This window comes from Podarcis filfolensis (genome assembly GCF_964270895.1).
Source record: "Podarcis filfolensis genome assembly, chromosome: 15".
Lineage (NCBI taxonomy): Eukaryota > Metazoa > Chordata > Lepidosauria > Squamata > Lacertidae > Podarcis > Podarcis filfolensis.
In genome coordinates this window covers 3,600,364-3,622,044 of record NC_139618.1, presented here as the reverse complement: position 1 = coordinate 3,622,044, position 21,681 = coordinate 3,600,364, and the positions used below count along the sequence as shown (strand labels likewise).

At 47.7% G+C, this 21,681-nt stretch overlaps 1 protein-coding gene across 3 annotated transcripts in view; it reads right to left on the bottom strand.

Moving 5' to 3' along the window:
* The window catches only part of LOC310750059 (multidrug and toxin extrusion protein 2-like), a gene marked incomplete at its 3' end in the record, with an annotated part of 29,527 nt that extends 9,612 nt beyond the window's left edge, over positions 1–19,915 (bottom strand). Inside the window, exons 1-12 of one of the 3 annotated variants that reach the window (XM_083587695.1) lie at positions 19,591–19,915; positions 12,058–12,159; positions 11,437–11,505; positions 10,773–10,921; positions 8,271–8,313; positions 7,170–7,214; positions 6,385–6,482; positions 5,432–5,529; positions 4,804–4,917; positions 2,953–3,020; positions 805–913; positions 70–145 (exon numbers count right to left, since the gene is read on the bottom strand). In XM_083587695.1, coding sequence (XP_083443821.1) covers positions 70–145; positions 805–913; positions 2,953–3,020; positions 4,804–4,917; positions 5,432–5,529; positions 6,385–6,482; positions 7,170–7,214; positions 8,271–8,313; positions 10,773–10,921; positions 11,437–11,505; positions 12,058–12,159; positions 19,591–19,776 — 1,157 coding nt within the window. In that variant the 5' untranslated portion in view covers positions 19,777–19,915. Of the gene's footprint in view, positions 1–69; positions 146–804; positions 914–2,952; positions 3,021–4,803; positions 4,918–5,431; positions 5,530–6,384; positions 6,483–7,169; positions 7,215–8,270; positions 8,314–10,772; positions 10,922–11,436; positions 11,506–12,057; positions 12,160–13,948; positions 15,140–19,590 lie in introns of those variants that run through there. The other 2 variants (XM_083587696.1, XM_083587697.1) reach the window with 2 other exon arrangements.
* Positions 19,916–21,681: the final 1,766 nt, after the last annotated feature.

Here is a 21,681-nt window from a genome sequence, read left to right as displayed (position 1 = left end):
CTGAGCAGTCCGCCTATTTGCCCAGATCAATGCTGAAGGAATTTCCTGCTCCAGGTTTGAATGACCTACCTGTCGCTGGTAAAGACGTAGGCTACCACGTCCTTCACGGCTGCCAGAAGGCCAGCAAACACCATAGCAAACACACCTGGGACAGGAGAGAGAGATCAGATCAGAAGCGTTTTTATATTATTATTATTATTATTATTATTATTATTATTATTATTATTTATTAATTAATTAATTATTTGTACCCCGCCCATCTGGCTGGGTTTCCCCAGCCACTTTGGGCGGCTTCCAACAAAGACCAAAAATACACAAAAATGTCACACATTAAAAAATGCAACACTATTTAAAGAGCTCCTCTGGCAACGGTCTGAATGTGCCTCAGAGGTAGCACATCTCTCATGCCAGGGTGGGGGAACCTCAGGTCTGAATGCGGCCCTCTGTGGCTCCCTTGGGACACTCCAGATCCCGCCTCCCCAAGCCCCGCCCCCTTTCCCAAGATGGGAGGACGTTCTGCAGGACGGCAGATAGGAATGGGTGCGTAGAAACCCCTTGCACCTGTTCTTTCACCCTCTCTCTCTCTCGATCTCTTTGTCTCTGGCCCTTTCCATCACTATCACATGGCCCCCAGAAGGTCGCTTGTGAGAATATGTGAGAATATGAGAATATGCTTGTGAGAATAGAGGGTTCTCTGCCCCTGAGCCTAGGGGACGCTGCCCCTTTAAGGATGAACCCTTCCTGGGAAAGAGAGCTCCGCCCACTACCAGAGGGACTGGGACAGCCTTAAAGAGACATACACACCCGTGCAGAGGAGCCCCGTGATGCAGGACAGTTTGGCTTGCTGGACGTCACCAGCCCCCAGGGCGTTCCCCACTCGGACGCTGGAGGCAACGCTCATGCCTTGCGGTAGCTGGTGGGGCGACAGGAGAGAGGATTAACCAAGGGGGCAAAATATTCTGCAGTCAAAGGGAGTGAGGAGCGAAAGCAACAGCCCCTTTAAGGCTAAAAAAAAGTACAGTGGATGCAGTTCGCAACCCACAGCGTTCACAACCCGCAGCAGCGCGTCTGTGCAGGTTGTGATTTAGCGCTTCTGCGCATGCGTGGCTGCCGAAACCCGGGAGTAACCCATTCCGGTACTTCCGGATTTCGGCGGGTCCGTAATCTGAAAAAACGCAACCTGAAGCGGCTGTAACCTGAGGTGTGACTGTATTTGGAGAGTTTCTTTTTTGAAGTTGTGCGTTGGGGGGGGGAGAGAGAAGATGGCCACAACAGTGCAATTCTAGGGATGTTTACTCAAAAGTGTGTGGTGACGCCTATTCAGTAAGCACGTTTATTTTGTTTTGTAAAATATATATACCGCTGAATTTTAAAACGGAACACAAAACCACACACACACACCGCAAGGCGGTTTACAAAAATATCAAAGCAATGAAATTTTCAGCAACCGATCCCTCCTGCCAGTTAAAAACAGCTATTTAAAAGCTTCAAAAATAACTAAAATCAACAAAAAACTTTTTTTAAAAAACAACCAGATTAAAACACAGGTCAATATTCTACAGGACTGGACAGGCTTGCCTAAAATAATGTTTGGAGGAGGCACCAAAATGTGTACAGTGAAAGAAGCTGTCCGATGTCTATAGGCAGGGAGTTCCCAAGGGTAGGTGATGCCACACTAAAAGAACAATCTCTTAAAAGTTTGAAATGAGTGTAGCTGTGCCAGTTCTACAGATCGAAGGGCATATAGGGAGTAAAGCGTTCCCACAAGTAAACTGGTCCCAAGCTGTTAAGGGTTTTATATACCAATAGTATTTGTTTTAATTTTAATTACGTATTTTGTGCTTTTTACCGTATTTTTCGCTCTATAGGACAAACTTTTTCCCCTCCAAAAATTAAGGGGAAATGTGTGTGCGTCCTATGGAGCGAATGCAGGCTCCCTGGCTTCAGCGATAGCAACGCGAAGCCTCCAAAGCTTGTGCTCCAGAGGCTTCACGTTGCTTTCGCTGAAGCCAGGAGAGTCTGGTCTTTGAGGCTGGCGGTGTGGGAAAGCAGCGCTTTCCCCCACCGCCAGCCCCACAGGCTCGGGGGGTAGCGGGAAGGTCGAAAAGCCCACAGGAGCTGTGCGCTCTTTAAAGGGTGCACGGCTCCTGTGGGCTTTTGCGGGAGATGGGGGAATTCCCCCATCTCCCGCAAAAGCACGAAAAGCCGCGCACTCTTTAAAGGCTGCGCGGCTTCTGCGGGCTTTTCTACGAGGTGGGGGAATTCCCCCACCTCCTAGAAAAGCCAGCAGGAGCCGCACAGCCTTTAAAGAGCGTGCCGCTCTTGGGGGCTTTTCCCCAAGGAGGGAGAAGGGACTGACTGGCCGAGTCAGTCCCTTCTCCCTCCTGTGGGCTTTTGCGGGTGATGGAGGAATTCCCCCACCTCCCGCAATTGCAGGGAGAAGGTCTGGGAGAAGTGCACAGGCTGCGTGCAGCCTGTCCGCTGCTCCCAGAGCTGGGGGGGGGGGGGAATCATATTTTTTTCATTGATTTCCCTCTCTGAAAACTAGGTGCACCCTATGGTCAGGTGCGCCCTATAGAGCGAAAAACATGGTATATTGTAATTTTATTTTGTGAACCACCCTGAGATCTACGGGTATCAGGCGGTATACAAATTTAATTAACAACAGCAACAACTTGAATTTGGTCTGGCGATGAATCAGTGCAGATCTCTGACTGGGATGATTCATGCCAAAAAAAGGGCTGCAAAATAGTGTTGCAAAGTATAAAAGCCCAAGTTGTGCAAACCACTAAGGTATAACAAATACCTGCAATGAGAATTCAAAATAAACAGGTGTCACTGGAACAATAGCAGCAATTTTTATAAAAACGGGAGACTCGAGTGAAGAGATAACGGCACGGCGAGTTCTAGCCGAAAATGGCTCACTCAGTACAAGGAAATTCAATTCCTCACCAGATATGCGACCGTAGCCAGTTCGTAGATGATGGACTGAGCGCCCAATTCGACCACACTGATCATGCCTTGGGGAGGAAAGAGGAAGAAAAGGAGACACAGAGGAATTATGGAGGAGAACTGAAAGCAGGTGAGTCATCAGAGGCCAAAAAGGAGGAGGCGGGAGATGCTGGTCTTTAGACTTAATGGCAGACATGTGAATGGGGAGGAGGTGCTGGCCTGGTCCAATTGGACACAGCTCACTCTCTGCACCAGCAAGAATGAATGAATGAATGAATCTTTATTTGCGTCAGCCATCAGCCATAGCAGTAAAACAACAATACGAAATACAAAGCATAGAAATCAAAAGGTAATTATATAAAATATATTTTTGGGTTTTGAATCAATAGTCAAATATAGTGGACACTCGGGTTGCGAACGTGATCCATGCGGGATGCATGTTTGCAACCCACAGCATTCACAACCCATAGCGGTGCATCTGTGCACGCGCAGGTTGCGATTCAGCACCTCTGCGCATGCGCAAAGCATGATTTAGCGCTTCTGTGCATGTGCAACCCCCGAAACCTTTTCCGGTACTTCCGGGTTTCGGCGGGTCCGTAACCTAAAAAAACGCAACCTGAAGCGTCTGTAACCCAAGGTATGACTGTAGTGGATCTTGTTCTGATTGCCCCAGCTAAAAACCTTGCAACCTTTGCTGTCACCTGCTCATCTTGATCTGCCAAGAGAAAGGACACTGGGACAGTGGTTGGGCGACCCGGAATGGACAGCAAAAGAGGGGTGATAATCTCATGCGTCTCTATAAGGAGTGCAAGACAGAAGGGCATGCGCCACCAATTCTGTACTGCCATCTCCACAGGGGCATAAGCGTTTTTCGTGTGGAATCTGTTGGAATCGTCTCTCGAGTCCAGCCGAGGGCAACACATTCAATCTTGCGAGAGTAAAAGCGTGTCTATATTTTAGAATTGCTAGGTTATGCAGATCGGGTGCCAGAGAGTCAAACTGGGAAGGTGGAAAATAGTCACGCCATGGACAAAAGTTCCTTATTGCGGCCAAGTTGTTCTGACACTCGGTATCATTTAAAGGTAAAGGTAAAGGGACCCCTGAGCATTAGGTCCAGTTGTGGCCGACTCTGGGGTTGCGGCGCTCATCTCGCTTTAGTGGCTGAGGGAGCCGGCGTACAGCTTCCGGGTCATGTGGCCAGCATGACTAAGCCGCTTCTGGCGAACCAGAGCAGCGCACGAAAACGCCATTTACCTTCCCGCCGGAGCAGTACCTATTTATCTACTTGCACTCTGACGTGCTTTCGAACTGCTAGGTTGGCAGGAGCAGGGACCGAGCAACGGGAGCTCACCCCGTTGCGGGGATTCGAACCACCGACCTTCTGATCGGCAAGCCCCAGGCTCTGTGGTTTGACCCACAGCGCCACCCGCGTCCCTCTTCGGTATCATTTAGGCGCTGACAAATTAGACTGCTTTCTTTACTAAAACCCAAAGCGAGTAGCTGTTGTGGTGATAAACCACAAGAGTGAAGCTTTGGATAGACAATTTTAGACTTGTGACAATCTTGTAGCGCTAGGGATATTACACCAGGGGGATCTGAGTTTAGGAGAAGCCAATGGTTAAAGTGTCCTGTCTCAGATCCATAATTCTACAGAGGGAAGATTAGCCTCTGGGCGCAGTGATGCGTTTGGGGCACCAGCAAGACTTGAGGGAACAGGGAGTGCTGCTCTGCAGTGCCGCCGTTGGTCGTGGCGAGAAAGGGGTACTGCAGATTGTTGACTTGGCATGGTACGAAGCAGGGGAATGGAGATGCAGGACAGGGAAGCAGATAGAGACACGGCCTTAGCCTCACCCGCCAGGAAGCTGCCGATCTCAAATGTCCACCACTCGATGCAGATCATCAGCATGCTGGGGAGAGCCAGGCGGACGAAGGAGCCCCACTCCTGCAAGCAGTCGAGCGTCCAGCCTGCAAGAACCAGCAGAAAGAGGCTTCCAGATTCCAGAAGCTTTGATTAGCTGCGCGTCACGTGACCCACCCTGACCTATCACTGCAAAGGGGCTCCCTTAAAAGGCTTTTCCCCCACCGCAGTCGCCCGCAAACGGCACAGGACATTGCCAGAGGGTTTTCGCTCTCCCCTCCTTCCACGCTGCCTTCTCAAAGGCAAAAATTAAAAAATAATCCCCAGGTTTAACGCCTCGCAGAGAGCCCAGGGGTGGGTGTCACAGTTATAGTGCTGGACTAGGGACCTCGGAGGCCACCGTTCAAAACCCGACTCAGCCACCGGGTGATCTTTGGGCTGGCCGCTGTTTCTTAGCCTAGCCTACCTCACAGGGTTGTTGAGAGGAAATAAAACAGGGAGATGGCAGCATGGCCTTCTTTGAGCTCCTTGGAGGAATGGTGGTATATAAATTTTAATAAAAAGCAATTGATAATAATAATAATAATAATAATAATAATAATAATAATAATAATAAAGTACCTCCCCAGGTCTCCTTGTGTATCTTCTTCCACCACACATACAGGAAGAGGAGGAGGGCCTGCAAATTCTGAGACAGCGTGTTGGCCCACGCAGAGCCCCTGTGAAACAGCGAGGGGAAATTGAGCAAGTTAGGAGGAAGAATTGAGAGAATGTCAGGTTCAGTTTTTCTTTAGGCTGGTGGTCCTAGTAACACATTGCCATGTAGTTTTATGAGTGGGTGGCGGGGCTAGCAGCAGATTTCTTTGCAATCATGAGAACTAGAAACTTAGCTTTCATTTTTTAAATAAATTGGGGAGGAGATAGTAATAATAATAATAATAATAATAATAATAATAATAATAATAATAATAATAATTTTTATTTATACCCTGCCCCCCTCCGGCCAAAACCAGGCTCAGAGCGGCTAACATCAAATATATAACATATTACCATAAAATCAAGCGATCAGTTAAGATACAACCTAAAATCAAATCGGATTCAAAGTGAAATCCAATCAGATGGCAACCCGCAAATTAGGGATGGGGACCTTAAATGCACACAGATATGTGCACCCGGGCCGTAATGCAGCAGATAAAACACTCCCACTGCCCCCGGTTGCCTAGCATTGAAATAAGCCAGCATGTCACAGAATCACAGAATTGTAGCGTGGGAAGGCACCCCAAAGGACATCTAGTCCAACCCCGTCCACACCAAAATGGCTCACAGAGTGGATATCAAAGAGGGAGGGCATCAACAGCCCGTTGCTTCCCCTGTTGCAGCGGCAAGGGTGGGAAATGCCAATTTTGGGGGTCGCAGCCCCATGATATCCTGTAGGGGTCACCACGAGCAAAACTTTCCCCAGTGATCTTACAGGTCTACGCAGGGACAGTTTGGCCTTTTGGGAAACCGGATCCCAAGCTGTCCAGGAATTTCTGTGTTAGCAACAAGACCCGAACCCTGAACCCCGAACTTACACCACTCCTAGCCCAAAGGAGTAAAGGAAGACAGTGTTCATGATCACGTTCAGGATATTGGCCACGACGCCCGTGATCACCTGGGGCAGGAGGATAGCCTGGGATCCGGGGGGGGGGGGAGAAAAAGGGAAAATTAAGCACACCTCCCCAGCCAGCTAGCCAGCCTGTTCCCACACCCAGGTAAGGCTCCCAGTTTACATCTCCCCACCTCCCTCAACCTTCAAACCCTGGAGGAATTGCCCTCAGGGATGGATCCCTTTGGGGAAAGGTTGACAAAAGATTTGGAAAGTCTCTCCAGCATCTCTCTCTGCCCCCCCCCAGCAGTCTTTAACGGTTCAAAATGTGCTTGACTGTGTTAGGCTGCTAAGAATAAATCAAACGAGAAGCTGCCCCACCCCACTCCAGAAACACGTTTCATAATAATAATTATAATTATAATTATAATTATAATTATAATTATAATTATAATTATAATTATAATTATAATTATAATTATTATTTATACCCCGCCCTCCCCAGCCATGATTGGGTTCAGGGCGGCTAACACCAGGTATAAAACAATCGATTAAAATACAACTTAAAAACAAGATTAACACACAGCGTTAAAATGCAGCCTCGTTTCAGTAGAAACTCGGATCAAAAACTTTTTGGGGATGAAAACGTCAAATCTTCACCAAGGCCAACTACCCAGACTGTCCAAAATGCCAAAGGAAATGTTTGCACAACCCCCTTGGCGCAGCGACGGCCCCCCAACCCCCCCCCCAAGCAGGTTAATGGGTCCATACCTGGCTTTGCAAGTAGCGGGTTTGTAGCTGATAGATGAAAGCTGCCTGGAGGGGGGTGGGAGGGAAATAAACCACAGAACCGTGTTGGATTAGATTTCTTTCGGCGGCAGCTTGCCTTGAGCAACTGGGCCCCGAAGAGTCCTTTGCCCTTGCCCCAGATGATTCCCAGCATTCCCAGTTAATTCCCAGTTTGGACTGGGATGCCACAGAGCATGTCGGTGAATTAGCAGCTCATGAGATGGTCGGAAGAGCCCAGGGGGACCTCTCTCGCCTCCTGTTCTCTAGGAGGCCAAACAAATACCCCAGTGGGAAGCCCGTAAGCAGGATTCGAACTCTCCCCCCTCTTGCAATTGCCAGCAGCTGCCTCCGCAGAGATGGATCATAGCCATCATGGCTAGTGCCCATCGACAGCATTGTCCTCCCTGGATTTGCCTGCTTCCAAATAGCCATGACAGGGACGCTGGTGGCGCTGTGGGTTAAACCACAGAGCCTAGGGCTTGCCGATCAGAAGGTCAGCGGTTCGAATCCCCGCGACGGGTTGAGCTCCCGTTGCTCGGTCCCTGCTCCTGCCAACTTAGCAGTTCAAAAGCACGTCAAAGTGCAAGTAGATAAATAGGTACCGCTCTGGCGGGAAGGTAAACGGCGTTTTCGTGCGCTGCTCTGGTTCGCCAGAAGCGGCTTAGTCATGCTGGCCACATGACCCGGAAGCTATACATCGGCTCCCTCGGCCAGTAAAGCGAGATGAGCGCTGCAACCCCAGAGTCGGCCACGACTGGACCTAACGGTCAGGGGTCCCTTTACCTTTAAATAGCCATGACCCGCAAACCTCAAAATCCTGCCGTGTATTTTGACTTGCTTTCGGAAGCTGCCCAGAACTACCGGTATATGGGAAAACGCCGGGGTGTGAATCTGTTTCTAAATGAAGGACTAACATCCGAGCCCCACCTCTGAGACACAGCTCCCCGAAGCGAATTTAAGGTGCTTCTGAAATCGCAATTGTTTTAATGGCAAGTGTAAACGGGAACAAGGAATCTGGGGTGTGGGGGGTGCAGAGAGGAAAGAAGGGGAGATTTTTTTATTTTTTAAAAAAACAACACTTACTGGGAGTGCTGGAATAAATATCATCACGTAAACCTGAGTCAATCTGAAAGACATCAACAGAAATTTTATTCTTCTTCCCAGGCACAGCGGATAGGAACTTAATGGGTTCATTGGTTGCATCGGAAGCTCGCAGGTCTAGGAGAATCCGAAGCAGGGATTCAACCCTGCAGATAGTTAGGTAGACTGCTCTCAGATCTGGAGGCTCCAGTTCATGCCATTATTCATCCGTCTATCATTCCGTTTATAGTTCACCTTGTCCTCGAAGGAGCTTGAAGTGGTGTACATGGTTCTTCTCCCCTCCCTCTTTAAGCCTCACAACAACCAGGTTTATAGCAGGCTTCTTCAACCTCGGCCCTCCAGGTGTTTTTGGCCTACAACTCCCATGATCCCTAGCTAGCAGGACCAGTGGTCAGGGATGATGGGAATTGTAGTCTCAAAACAGCTGGAGGGCCGAGGTTGAGGAAGCCTGGTATATAGCTAAAACAAACAAACAAACAAATCTTCTAACTTTCAACATGTTGAAATATACATTTTTTTAAAAAACCAGAAGCATTTTTACTTGGTGTTATAGGTCAGGACATTAATAGGCAAGATGTTAAACTGTTTTTATATGCAACAACAGCGGCAAGAGTATTGTTAGCCCAGAAATGGAAGCAAGAAGAAATTCTGACGAAAGAAGAACGGCAGACAAAATTAATGGACTACGCAGAATTGGACAAAATGACAGGAAGGATTCGAAACCTGCGGGACCAGAGACTTACAGAAGATTGGAAGAAGTATATGAATTATTTGAAGAGCAACTGTAATCAACAAATTACACTAGTAGGACTACAAGAAGTTTTGTAAGGAGAAATATACGAAGTGTTACAAAGTAGAAAAAGATAGAGATACTGGTGATGAGTTTGAAATGTAATAAGGAAGATAAGAAATGCATACTAAGAGATTAGATTGGAAAATTTTCAGACAGGATTGATGGAAGTCAAAAATTTGAATAAGATGTAAAAGTATGTTTAATTACTGTTGAAAATGGTATGTTAAAAAAAACTAAATAATAATAATAATAATAATAATAATAATAATAATAATAAAAACCCAAAGCAATCTTCAGGTTTTTTTTGCGACTGGGAGAGGAGAAGTTCTGAAAATGTTTTTTTTTTTTTAATCAGGTGTTTCTGTCCACCTGAAGGAAGGTTTGAGGTCCCGAAGATGTCTCTTGAGAAAGAGAGAGAGAGGGAGAAGGAGTTCTCAAAGCCCAGGAAGGGGAGCAGAGATTTAAGCCCCAAATGTGAGAACAGAAGGGAGCGATAGTAGGAAGTGCAGAATTGTGTGTGTCCTGCAAACCGAATTACTCAAAAGCACAAACCGGCTACAAACTGGGGATCAGCTCTTTTTAAGTTCCTAGTCCATAAGGACACAAAGACCAAACTTGTGCAGAAGCGCCAGATTGTAAAAAAACCACAAAATATTCTGGTGAGTTTCTCAGATTGATGGGAGGCTGACCTTATCACTTTGCCCAGCTTCCTTCCAGATTCTCAGGGCAGCTAGAAGAGGTTAAATCAAGTTCCTTAACAGTACAGGTGTGAGCATCCTTGCTCAAAACTAGGTTGCTCTGAGTATGACTAGCACTCTAGCAAGTGTTAAGGATTTCAGCCCTTGGGCCTTGCACAGTGGCACAGTTTTGCTTCTGAATCTGTGCTTTATAATAATAATAATTTATTACTTATACCCAGCCCATCTGGCCGGGTCTCCCAGCCACTCTGGGCAGCTCCCAACAGAACATTAAAAACGCGATAAAACATCAAACGTTAAAAACTTCCCTAAACGGAGCTGCCTTCAGATGTCTTCTAAAAGTCAGATAGTTGTTTATTTCCTTGACATCTGGTGGGAGGGCATTCCACAGGGCAGGCGCCACCACCAAGAAGGCCCTCTGCCTAGTTCCCTGTAACCTCATTTCTCGCAGGGAGGGAACCACCAGAACCTCAGTGTCCGGGCTGAATGATGGGGGTGGAGACGCTCATTCAGATATACCAGACCGAGGCCGTTTAGGGCTTTAAAGGTCAGCACCAACACTTTGAATTGTGCTCGGAAATGTCCTGGGAGCCAATCTAGGTCTTTCAGGACCGGTGTTATGTGGTCCCAGTGGCCACTCCCAGTCACCAATCTAGCTGCCGCATTCTGGATTAATTGCAGTTTCCGGGTCACCTTCAAAGGTAGCCCCACGTAGAGCGCGTTGCAGTAGTCCAAGCGGGAGATAACCAGAGCAAAGAGCCTTGGCAGAGGAGTTTCCCAGCTTTGCTTGCCGCTCACGTAAAGGCCGGAAAACGTTAAGGACTAGGAGCTTGGAACCGATTTGGAGAACAGTGTCAGGAGACGGGAAGAGGGAAGAGGTTTGAGGAAACGCCACAGAAGGGTGGATCACAGCTCCCCACCCCCCACCCCATCCTGAGATGTTTGCTGTAAAGGTGTGTGTGCATTTGCATGCAAGGAGCGAAAGCATCTAACCTGGAGACTTCTGGGTCCTGCCTGCAGAGAAGCAGGATCTGCTCCGTGTTGATAAAGAAGGCCCAGCAGGGGAAGCAGAAGAGGAGCAGGATAAGGATCCCCCGTTGCAGGATGGTCCCCACATGCTTCACGTTCTTGCTCCCGTACGTCTGATTAAAAAAACACCAGGAAAGCAACAATTAAATTGGTCGCTGCTCCTTGCACCGCTGCAAAGCTTTGCCCAATTTTGGCTGTTATTCACTAAGGGAAAGGGGAGAAACTTCGGGATTAGGATGAAACCCTCCTGGCGTCCCTGATAAGAGGCGAGGTGGCCTCCTCAGGGACGTATTGCATCCCTCTCCGGGTGTGCCATGTGGCATAGTGGTTAGAGCCCTTGCTTTGCAAGCAGAAGCTCCCAGGTTCAATAATAATAATGTTATGTCCCAGCCACTCTGGGCGGCTTCCAACAAAATATAAAAACACAGGAAGACATACACCCAACGTTTAAAACTTCACTGTATAGTCCTTGGCATCTTGAGGGTTTTTAAAAGGGGATCAGCTAGCCAGGTGATGGGGGAAAGAGCCTGGGGAGCTGCTGCCAACCAGAGCAGGGAATACTGGACTAGGTGGGTAGAAGAAGTCAGACATGGTACTGAGGAGCTCCCTATGCGATGTTCGGACATACCTGGGACATGAGAGTGTCACAGACAGATGCCAATCCGGTGCCCACAGAAATGCCAATCACATTGATGACCTGGGAGGCAGGAGTGATGAGAGAGAAAGGAAGAAAGGGAGGGTGTCAAAGTCATGCAGAAAGTCCCAGGTTCGGACCCCAGTGGCATCTCCAGCTACAGCTGGGAACGCCCCCTGCCCGAAACTCTGGAGAGCTGCTGCCAGCCAGTGCAGACAACACTAGCTAGGCCATTGCCCCAGCTCAGTATATATGACAGCTTCCTGGGTTCCTAACGAAATCAGCTCCCGTTATTCAGAACCACAAGGAGCTGCCACTTGACTCTTAAGATCAGAGTTCCAGGTTCGGCATGTCCGCCATTTCTAGGTAGGGCTGAAACCTCGGCGGGGAGCTGCTGCCAGTCAGTGCAGGCAGTGCTGAGGCAGACGCCCCCTTGGCCCGACTCGGCATCAGCAGCTTCCTGCATTCCTCTTGAAATCAGAACCATGAGGACTGGGATCTTGGCTCTGCTTTTAGCGAGAGGGGATGCAGCTTGAGGGTGGAGCACTTGCCCCAGCTCTCAGGGAGCGGGGCAGCCCAGGGGTCTGGCTGAGCGCAAGGCAGCTCCTTACGTACCGATACAGCGAGGGTGACGGCATCCAGCTCGACTTTGCCCAGGTGGCCGCAGAAGATGGAGCTCACCACACTGATCAGGAAGCCCAGAAGCTGCGCCACGAACTAAGGAGGAAGGGTAAGGTGTGAGCGCATCCCATCGCCAAGCACACAATTAAACTGCGGAACGCACTCCTGCAGGAGGCGGTGGCGGCAGTGGTGTAGCATGGGGCGGCTGCCCGGGGCACAAAATAATTCTTTTTTTATTAAATTTTCTGTTTTGTAATTTAAAATATTCATTTAAACAACCTTAAAATATAAGTCGCTTCCCTTCTTCTCTTTGGTTTCGCATAACGTAAATCACTGCGTATTTTATATTCTCGGGGGCGCAAAATTTCAGAGGGCAAAGAAGAAGTGGTAATAATGAATAAAAACACAGCTCGTCCTCGTTGCATAAATCTGTGCCACGGGACCCCTAGAGTCATCCAGGCCAACCCGCTACAACATGCTAACCACCTGTAATTTTAATAATAATTATTATTATTATTATTATTATTATTATTATTATTATTATTTATACCCCACCCACCCCAGCCAAGACCATGCTTAGGGCGGATAACACCCAATATAAAACAAATTGATTGAAATACAACTTAAAAACAAGATTAAAACACAACATTAAAACACAACATTAAAACATTCAAATACAGCCTCAATACTCCAATCCTCTCGCTCAGAAAATCTCCCAATGTTCACGTGAGTAGATTAAGGAGTCCATCTGGGTGGTGGCTGGTTGCCAGGGTGCCCTCTGCAGGCTTTGGAAAGATTCCCACTTGGGTAGATCACTGAGCTGTTGCCCCTTCGTCCCAGCCTATCGGCAGACTGTGCCAATGCTATTTGCCTTGCCCCGGGCACCGGCAACCCACGCTGCGTCACTGAGTGGCAGCCACTAACTCAGATGCCTATAAAAGAGGCTTAGCCAAGTTTGCGGAGGATAAGTTTCTCTGTTGCCACGGTGGTTCTGCTCTGCTTCTGTGGTTGGAGGGAGGGCAGGGCTTCCGAATATGTACAAGCCACAGGCTCTCGCACCCGCGTCCTGCTCGAGGGCTTCCTATTGGGGGCATCTGCTGGACATCACTATGAGAACAGGCCGCCTCCGAGACTCAGGAACTTTCTACCATATGTGGTGGATATGTAGGAAAATACAGGTATTCTGGGAGAGTATCCATGCAGAACTGCAAAAAATGCTAAAGATCTCTTTCAATAAAAAACCAGAGGCCTACCTCCTGGGAATAACAGATTTGGATATTCCACAAAGGAGGAAGGGTATCTTTTTATATGCGACAGCGGCAGCAAGAGTTTTGATCGCAGCAAAATGGAAGACTAATGAAATCCCCTCTGTACAAGATCGGATCCAAAAGCTGACAGAAAATGCCGAATTAGATGGTCTATCAGAAAAAATAAAGAATAAATCAAAACAGGAATTTGTTTGAAAATGGGAGGTTTTCAAAGAATATCTGAAAAATATAGTAGTTTAAATTCTGTTGCAGCATTCGAGGAACTTCAGTAATAGTTGCAAGGTAGATATAAGAAATTAGATTTATTAAGAATAAGTTTAATTATGATAAAAGTGTGTACTGGCAATAAGTAATATGAAATTGAAATATGGAATAGACGGGAGGTTGGGTCTTTAGTGTTAAGACCAATATATGTTTTATTGTTTGCTAAGAAAATTATGTGTCTATGGTTATTCTTGTGTGTAATTTGGTATTTGTGTTTTTTTTCTTTCTTGTATCAATAAAAATCTTTTTTTTTTTAAAGTGAGAGAACAGGCCGCCTCCCCGCCTCCCGAACGCAAGGTCTCGGCGCATGGAACAACCCCGGGTGTTTTGTCACACAGAGGCTAGCTTTCTACTTGCAGGGAGCCTGCAATGTTCCTCCAAAAAATGGTTCAAAAAATTTCCACTCCCCGCTCGCGCCTCGCAGAACCTCTCCCGTGTGTCTTGGCCCTGTGGAGTTTGAACTGGCTTTTGGTTCCAGGAACCGGGGCCCGATCCAAAGCAGTGTTTTCTTGTACTTGGGGAAGAGCGCCAAGAGAAGCTGAACAGGTCCCAACAAGCACAGCTTAGGCAAAGCTCGGCACTACCCTAGGGCAGCAATCTTTCGCCCTGACAAGGATCTGGGAGGGGAAAGAGAAAATAAGCGTTTTGTTTCCTGACCGCGCGATGGCGGGGAGAGGTTTAGGACAGCAGTCCTCTAATTCTGGACATGCCCTGACACAAATATGTGGATTTTTTGGGAGGGTGGGGGGAAGTAGAGAAGAGGCAATGTACTGTTAGCTGAATGGCCCAATCCGGAACACGTCAATAGAGAGACCCAGCAGAGGAGAAGAAAAATAATATTAAAAAGTCAGATCTTTGGCTCCTTTAGCCGAAGGATCAACGTTCCTGTTATTTCCAGAGTTCAGGCGCTGTGTGGAGTTGCAAAATACTCCCCCCAATTTTACGGTGACGCAAAAACATCTCAGTGAAGACTGAATGGGCTTGGCGATCCGGGAATGCTGATAGACTGTTGGGAGAAAGGGGACAAGGGAGTGGAGCTCAGTGATAAGAGCATCTGTTTGAACTCAGTCCTGGGTTCGATTTTCGGCATCACCAGGTAGGACTGGGGAAAGACACTGTGCCTAAAACCCTGGAGAGCCGCTACCGGTCAGTGTGGTCAGTACGGTGCTGGATGGACTAAAGGGTCAACTCATCACAAGGCAGCTTCCTAAGTTCTCATGGGGGGAGAGAGGGGCTAGAATATGGAAGAGCAGCACTTCATGCTGCAACATTTTATCGCAGCGCACATTTGTCCTGTTCCTTCCCCCACAGCTAGGATTGAACCTGGGACCTTTTATGCAAAGCATGTGCTCAAGGAACAAGTCAGACTGTCAGACACACATAAACCCTCAACCCCAGGGCATGAAAGTTTCAAGAGGTGCCATTATCTGGCAGCAGAAAACTTCCGACCCAAAGTCAGATGCTTGCAAGATGGACAATGAACAAAAGGCTATTTGGGATTGAAGGGACTGATCCCTCTCCCCCTGTTCCAGAGGGACAGGACAGCTGATCCAAACATAAGATCACACACACACACACACAAACACAAGCACTTTAAAGTTCAGCATGCAGAAGTCCCCAGGTTTGTTCGTTCTTTTTTTTAACAGAAATGTTGTGATCCGCCGAGCAAATTCAAAATTTTAAGTTTGCGTTTGTTCCTATACGGTGGTACCTCAGGTTACATATGCTTCAGGTTACAGATGCTTCAGGTTACAGACTCCCCTAACCCAGAAATATTACCTCAGGTTAAGAACTTTGCTTCAGGATGAGAACAGAAATCGTGCGGCGGCAGACGGAGGCCCCATTAACTAAAGTGGTGCTTCAGGTTAAGAACAGTTTCAGGTTAAGAACGGACCTCCAGAACGAATTAAGTACGTAACCAGAGGTACCACTGTATATCTTTTTAGCCGAGTTAATTTCATGCGGGTATATTTGCCGTGCTGGACCACACACAAACAAACAAATCTGAATCTACGGCCCAGAGCATTTTGCAAGGCTCCTTTGCAAGATAACCAAAATAAGCAGGCCTCCCAGGAACTGAGCAAGCTCCAGCCCCAGGGCGCTTTGCAAGCAGTGGGCGAGGCGGGGGCCACAGATCGAAGCACACACGCCTTCCAGGATCTGAACAGAAAGGCCAACAAGCAGCTCGCTGCAAAACCTCAGGTCCCTGGCAAGCAAGCCGAAGAAAAGCTGGTGGACAACTCAGTTCTAGGTCCTCCTTGTAAAAGTTGCAAGAGCTCTGCTGCTTTGCCAGCGGAGCCAAGGGGAGCGGAAATCAAGTATCGGAACAGCCAACGCCAATATTAGATTAAGAGGCGACTGAGCAGAATAATAAAATATGGGAGTTTCAGTGTTTTTATTTTAGAAGAAAAGAAAAAGTGAGACGTCGTTGTGCGGCCCAGCAAACGTATTTTTTAAAATGTTTTAAAGGATTGTTCTGAGTTCTTTTTATTGATAGTTAGCATTTTAGCTCTTTTGTAAACCGTTTTGAGGTGGGGTTTTTCTTTTCCAATCAAGCAGCGTATAAATTTCAGGAAGTAGTTCCTTGGGAAGAGGGATTGAACCAATCTGGAAATGGAAGCCCCGTGAGGGAAACTGGGATAACTCCTAATAATCCCCAGCCCCCTTAACAAACTACAGTTCCCAGGGTCCTTTGGGGGAAGCCATGACTGGGGAAAACCTAAATAGCCTCGGTCCTGTATACCTGAAGGAGTGTCTCCACCCCCATCGTTCAGCCCGGACACTGAGGTCCAGCACTGAGGGCCTTCTGGCGGTTCCCTCACTGCGAGAAGCCAAGTTACAGGGAACCAGGCAGAGGGCCTTCTTGGTAGTGGCACCCGCCCTGTGGAACACCCTCCCACCAGATGTCAAGGAAATAAGCAGCTATCTTATTTTTAAAAGACATCTGAAGGCAGTCCTGTTTAGGGAAGTTTTTAATATTTAATGCTGTGTTGTTTTTAACACTCAATTGGGAGCCGCCCAGAGTGGCTGGGGAAACTCAGCCAGATGGGCGGGGTATAAATAATAAATTGTTGTTGTTGTTGTTTAGTCGTTTAATCATGTCCGACTCTTCGTGACCCCCTGGACCAGAGCACGCCAGGCACTCCTGTCTTCCACTGCCTCCCGCAGTTTGGTCAAACTCATGCTGGGAGCTTCGAGAACACTGTCCCACCATCTCATCCTCTGTCGTCCCCTTCTCCTTGTGCCCTCCAACTTTCCCAACATCAGGGTCTTTTCCAGGGAGTCTTCTCTTCTCATGAGGTGGCCAAAGTATTGGAGCCTCAGCTTCAGGATCTGTCCTTCCAGGGAGCACTCAGGGCTGATTTCCTTCAGAATGGAGAGGTTTGATCTTCTTGCAGACCATGGGACTCTCAAGAGTCTCCTCCAGCACCAGAATTCAAAAGCATCCATTCTTCGGAGATCAGCCTTCTTTATGGTCCAGCTCTCACTTCCATACATCACTACTGGGAAAACCATAGCTTTAACTATACAGACCTTTGTTGGCAAGGTGATGTCTCTGCTTTTTAAGATGCTGTTATTATTATTATTAAAAGCTTAACATGAGCCCAGTGTGTGACGCAGCAGCAAAAAAAGCTAATGCTATTCTTGACTGCATCAACAGAAGAAGTCTAGTGTGCGGATCAAAGGAAGGAATAGTCTGACTCTATTCTGCCTCGGTCAGACCACACCTGGAAGACTGTGTCCAGTTCTGGGCGCCACAATTTAAGATGGATGTCGACAAGCTAGAACATGTGCAGAGGAGAGCAACCAAGATGATCAAGGGTCTGGAAACCAAGCCTGATGAGGAGTGGTTGAAGGAGCTGGTTATGTTTAGCCTGGAAAAGAGGAGACTAAGAGGAGATATGATAGCCATCTTCAAATATCTTAAGGGCTACCACATGGAAGCGAGCTTGCTTTCTCCTGAACCCATGGCTTCAAGTTGCAAGAAAGGAGATTCCGACTAAACATCAGGAAGAACTTTCTGACAGTAAGAGCTGTTCGACAGTTGAGATTTGTGCGGGTTGGACTAGATGACCCTTGGGGTCCCTTCCAACTATATGATTCTATGAAAGTGGCATGATACAGCTTTAAATGCACTGTGAAGACGGGGGCCTTACTTTTGTACTATAGGCTGCACATTTCAGCCGTGCAGAAGCCAGAGGTTTTCACACACATCTCGCCATCCAAGCAAACAAACGGGTTTTTTATTTTTTTACAGTTCAAGGACACATTCCAAACAGTTAAAGAACTCAAAAAAGGTAGAAGGTGTGGGGCGTGACCCGAGAAGAACATCAAGGGCCAGAAAGAGAGAGCCAGAGGGCCGCATCCGGACCCCCAGGCCTGATATCCCCCCCACCCCTAATCTAGTCTAACCCTCCCCCCTCAATCCGGTGCAGGATCTATAATGCAGGATAAAACAATGTTCTCAGCTTTGCCTCGTGGTTTTATCCGGGTGGGTCTCGTCTATATTGTATTGTTCTGGTGCGAGAGGTCTTGGCAAAGGAGCCTGCCCTGAAAGGCAGATTAGAAAATCTCTTTTTTAAGAAAACAAAAGCACTTTCGGTTCCATCGTGTGCCAATTTCCATGCAAAAATAAAGATTTTTAAAAACAGCCATTCGCGTAAGGTTTCGTGGAAGAGGTCACAAGGCTGAGCCGGAAAATGAAATGTGTACTTTAGTTTTTAGCGGGTCGTAAAAAGGGCTCAGGGTGGGGTTTCTGGGCCCCAATAAGCTCAGACTTTGGACCCCCCCACCTCCTTCCCTTATCATCTAGGGGTGAGTCCACTTTTGGGCAAGGACAAGATAGGGTGGGTCTCTTGAGACCACAGCTGTGGGATAGAGTACCTGTTTTGCATGAAGGTTCAGCCTCCAGTGGCATCTCCTGGTAGGGAATGTCTCCTGGCCTGAAACTCTGGAGAGCTGCTGCCAGTCAGTGCAGACAACACTGGGTTAAATGGACCGATGAACTGACTCAGCTTAAGGCAGTTCAACTGAAATCAGCCCTTCGTTCAGAACCATGAGGACTGGAACCTTGTTCTATTTTCAGAGGACGTAGTGCAGTTCTGTCTCTCAATTTCCTCCTTCCCTTCCTCTTCTTTCCTCTTCCCTTCCTCCTGCCTTTCCTCTATTCACCTCTCATTTCATTCTTTTCTTTTTCTCTGCCTTTCTCCCTCCCATTTTCTCATCCTTCATCCTTCTTTTGTTGGGGGGGGGTGATTTCACAGACAGGATTTGGGTATCCTGTCCCTTCACTTTCACCCCACGCCTCCCAGTACATCTCCTGCAGGTTGCATCCAATGCTGGCTCTGCTCACTCAGAGTAGACCCATTGAAATGAAGGGGCACGGCTGACTCACCCATTCTGACGGGGTTCAGCTTGGTCAGAGACAACCCCATTATTTCGTTCCGTCTTTCAAATAAAAATTACACACTGCTTGATTGTGAGAGGGAGAAACTCAGAGCAGTTTGCGAAAACAACGGAACAGTGAGATTTATCAGTCAAAACAGTTAGGAACAATTATTTTAAAAAATGCAATTGGCGGTAAACGGAACACTAGATTAAAAGCCATTTCAGCTCTACAGATTTTTATTCCTCCCAATTCTCTCTCTTTCCCTCCCATTTTATTCTCCCCAGATCTCTCTCTGACCCATAGCTGTCAACTTTTCCCTTTTCTTGCAATGGAATCCTATTCGGAATAAGGGAATTTCCCTTTAAAAAGGGGAAACGTTGACAGCTATGCTCTGATCTCTCATTTCTCAGTCTCTCCTCCTCATTCATTGATCCTGACGATCATTCATCTGCTTCTCTCCCTCCGCCCATTCCGCCCGCACAACAGCCCTGCGAGGCGGGCCAAGGGCGCTCTAACCACTGCACCACCGCTGCCCTCCCCCCCCCCCGGGAGAGATCGCGGTTCTCCTTTGGGTCCCCGCCCTCCCCGCCTGCCCTCCTTCCTCACCACGGGGCCGCCGATCTGGACCAGCTCGCGGGCCTCTCGCCAGGCGCCGACGGGGACGAGGCGGCGGAGGCTCCGGCCGCAGCAGGAGGGCGAGGGCGGCGGCGGCGGCGGCGGAGGAGGAGGCAGCGGCCGGATCTCCTGGGGCTCGTCCTCCTCGGCGCCTCGCTTCTCCTCCAGCCTCCGCATCGTCCTCCTCCCCGGCGGGGCGAGGGAGCAGCAGCAGCAGCAGAAGCAGCAGCAGCAGAAGCTCCGAGCGGCAGCGCCAACGGCCGCGCCGTCCAGCCCAGCCGAAGCATCGCTCCCCGGCGGCGGCCACGTGCAGCGCAGGCGGGCCAGGGGGGCGGGCGCGCGGAGGGGAATCCCCTTCCCCATTGGGCGGAGCCGGCGGTGACGCGCGCGCCGAGGGAGGGAGGGGGAACACCCGGGACCCCCAAATCGGATGGGCGGGCGGGGTCATTTTTATTATTGGTTTCATATTTTGTTGTTGTTGTTGTTAATTCATTAATTACTTGCCCAGCCCTTCACCCAGAGCAGGTCACAACCGTTAAAACAAAATATTAAATAACGATTAGCAAATAGAAAATGTTGATTAAAGTTGATTTTCTGTATTATTAGTATTAATTACTTGCCCTTCACCCTAAGGTCCCAGGCAGGTCACAACCATTAAAACAAAATATTAAATAGCGATTAGCAAATAGAAAATGTTGATTAAAATTGATTTACTATATTATTAGTATCAATTACCTGCCCTTCACCTTAAGGCCCCAGGGCACACCACAACAATTAAAATAAGATATTTAAAAATTATTATCAAAGGAATGAATTAAGTTTATTATAATTGGTTTTATTTTTATTTTTATTATTATCAATATTAATTTACTGCTATTCACCATAAAGTCCCTGGGCAGGTTACCACAACCAAAATGCAATATTAAATAATCATTATTAAATGTAAAAACAAAATTTAAAAAATTCCTTCCAGCAGCACCTTAGAGACCAACTAAGTTTGTTATTGGTATGAGCTTTCTGAAGAAGTGTGCATGCACATGAAAGCTCATACCAATAACAAACTTAGCTGGTCTCTAAGGTGCTACTGGAAGGAATTTTTTAAATTTTGTTTCGACTACGGCAGACCAACACGGCTACCTACCTGTAACTAGAATTATTAAATCTATGAATAGAAATGATTATTAAAGTAAATTTATTATTCACATTCATATTCCCTGTCCTTTCCTCCAAGGTGTTTGAGGCAGCATGAGTTACCCCACCGCTATTTTTTTTAATCTTCACAACAACCCTGTGAGGTAGGTTAAGCTCAGAGAAAGGGGAGTGTTTAAATGTAGTATAATAATAATAATAATAATAATAATAATAATAATAATAATTTATTACTTATACCCCGCCCATCTGGCTGGGCTTCCCCAGCCACTCTGGGCGGCTTCCAAAAGAATATTAAAATACTGTGATACATCAAACATTAAAAGCTTCCCTAAACAGGGCTGCCTTCAGATGTCTTCTAAAAGTCTGCTAGTTGTTGTTCTCTTTGACATCTGATGGCAGGGCGTTCCACAGGGAGGGGGCCACCACCGAGAAGGCCCTCTGCCTGGTTCCCTGTAACTTGGCTTCTTGCAGTGAGGGAACCGCCAGAAGGCCCTCGGAGCTGGACCTCAGTGTCCGCGTAGAACGATATGACTGGCCCAGGGTCACTTAGTGAGAGTGCATTGGGAGTGGGGGGTTTGAACCCTGTCTAAGGTCAATACTTTCACCCTTATGTCATATTGACTTCCATCTTTATATTTTTCTTATTACTGCTATGATCATAGCCCACACGCAGCAGCTTACATACCCTCAACATGCAGAGGAATGCAATACAAAACCGCGAAAGCTGAACAGATTAAGGCGGTGCTACAAAAGTGATTCCGGTTTTGATTTCAGAAGTAAATTCTACTGGGCTTACTCCAAAGGAACTTCTGCTCAGTTGCATGAGGCTGACTCCCTCGTAAGCACCATCAGAGTCGCAGAGTTAGTCTGGAGCCAGTTCTCTCTAGTCTATTTCATTGGATCACATCGCGTCACTGTATAATTTCTGGG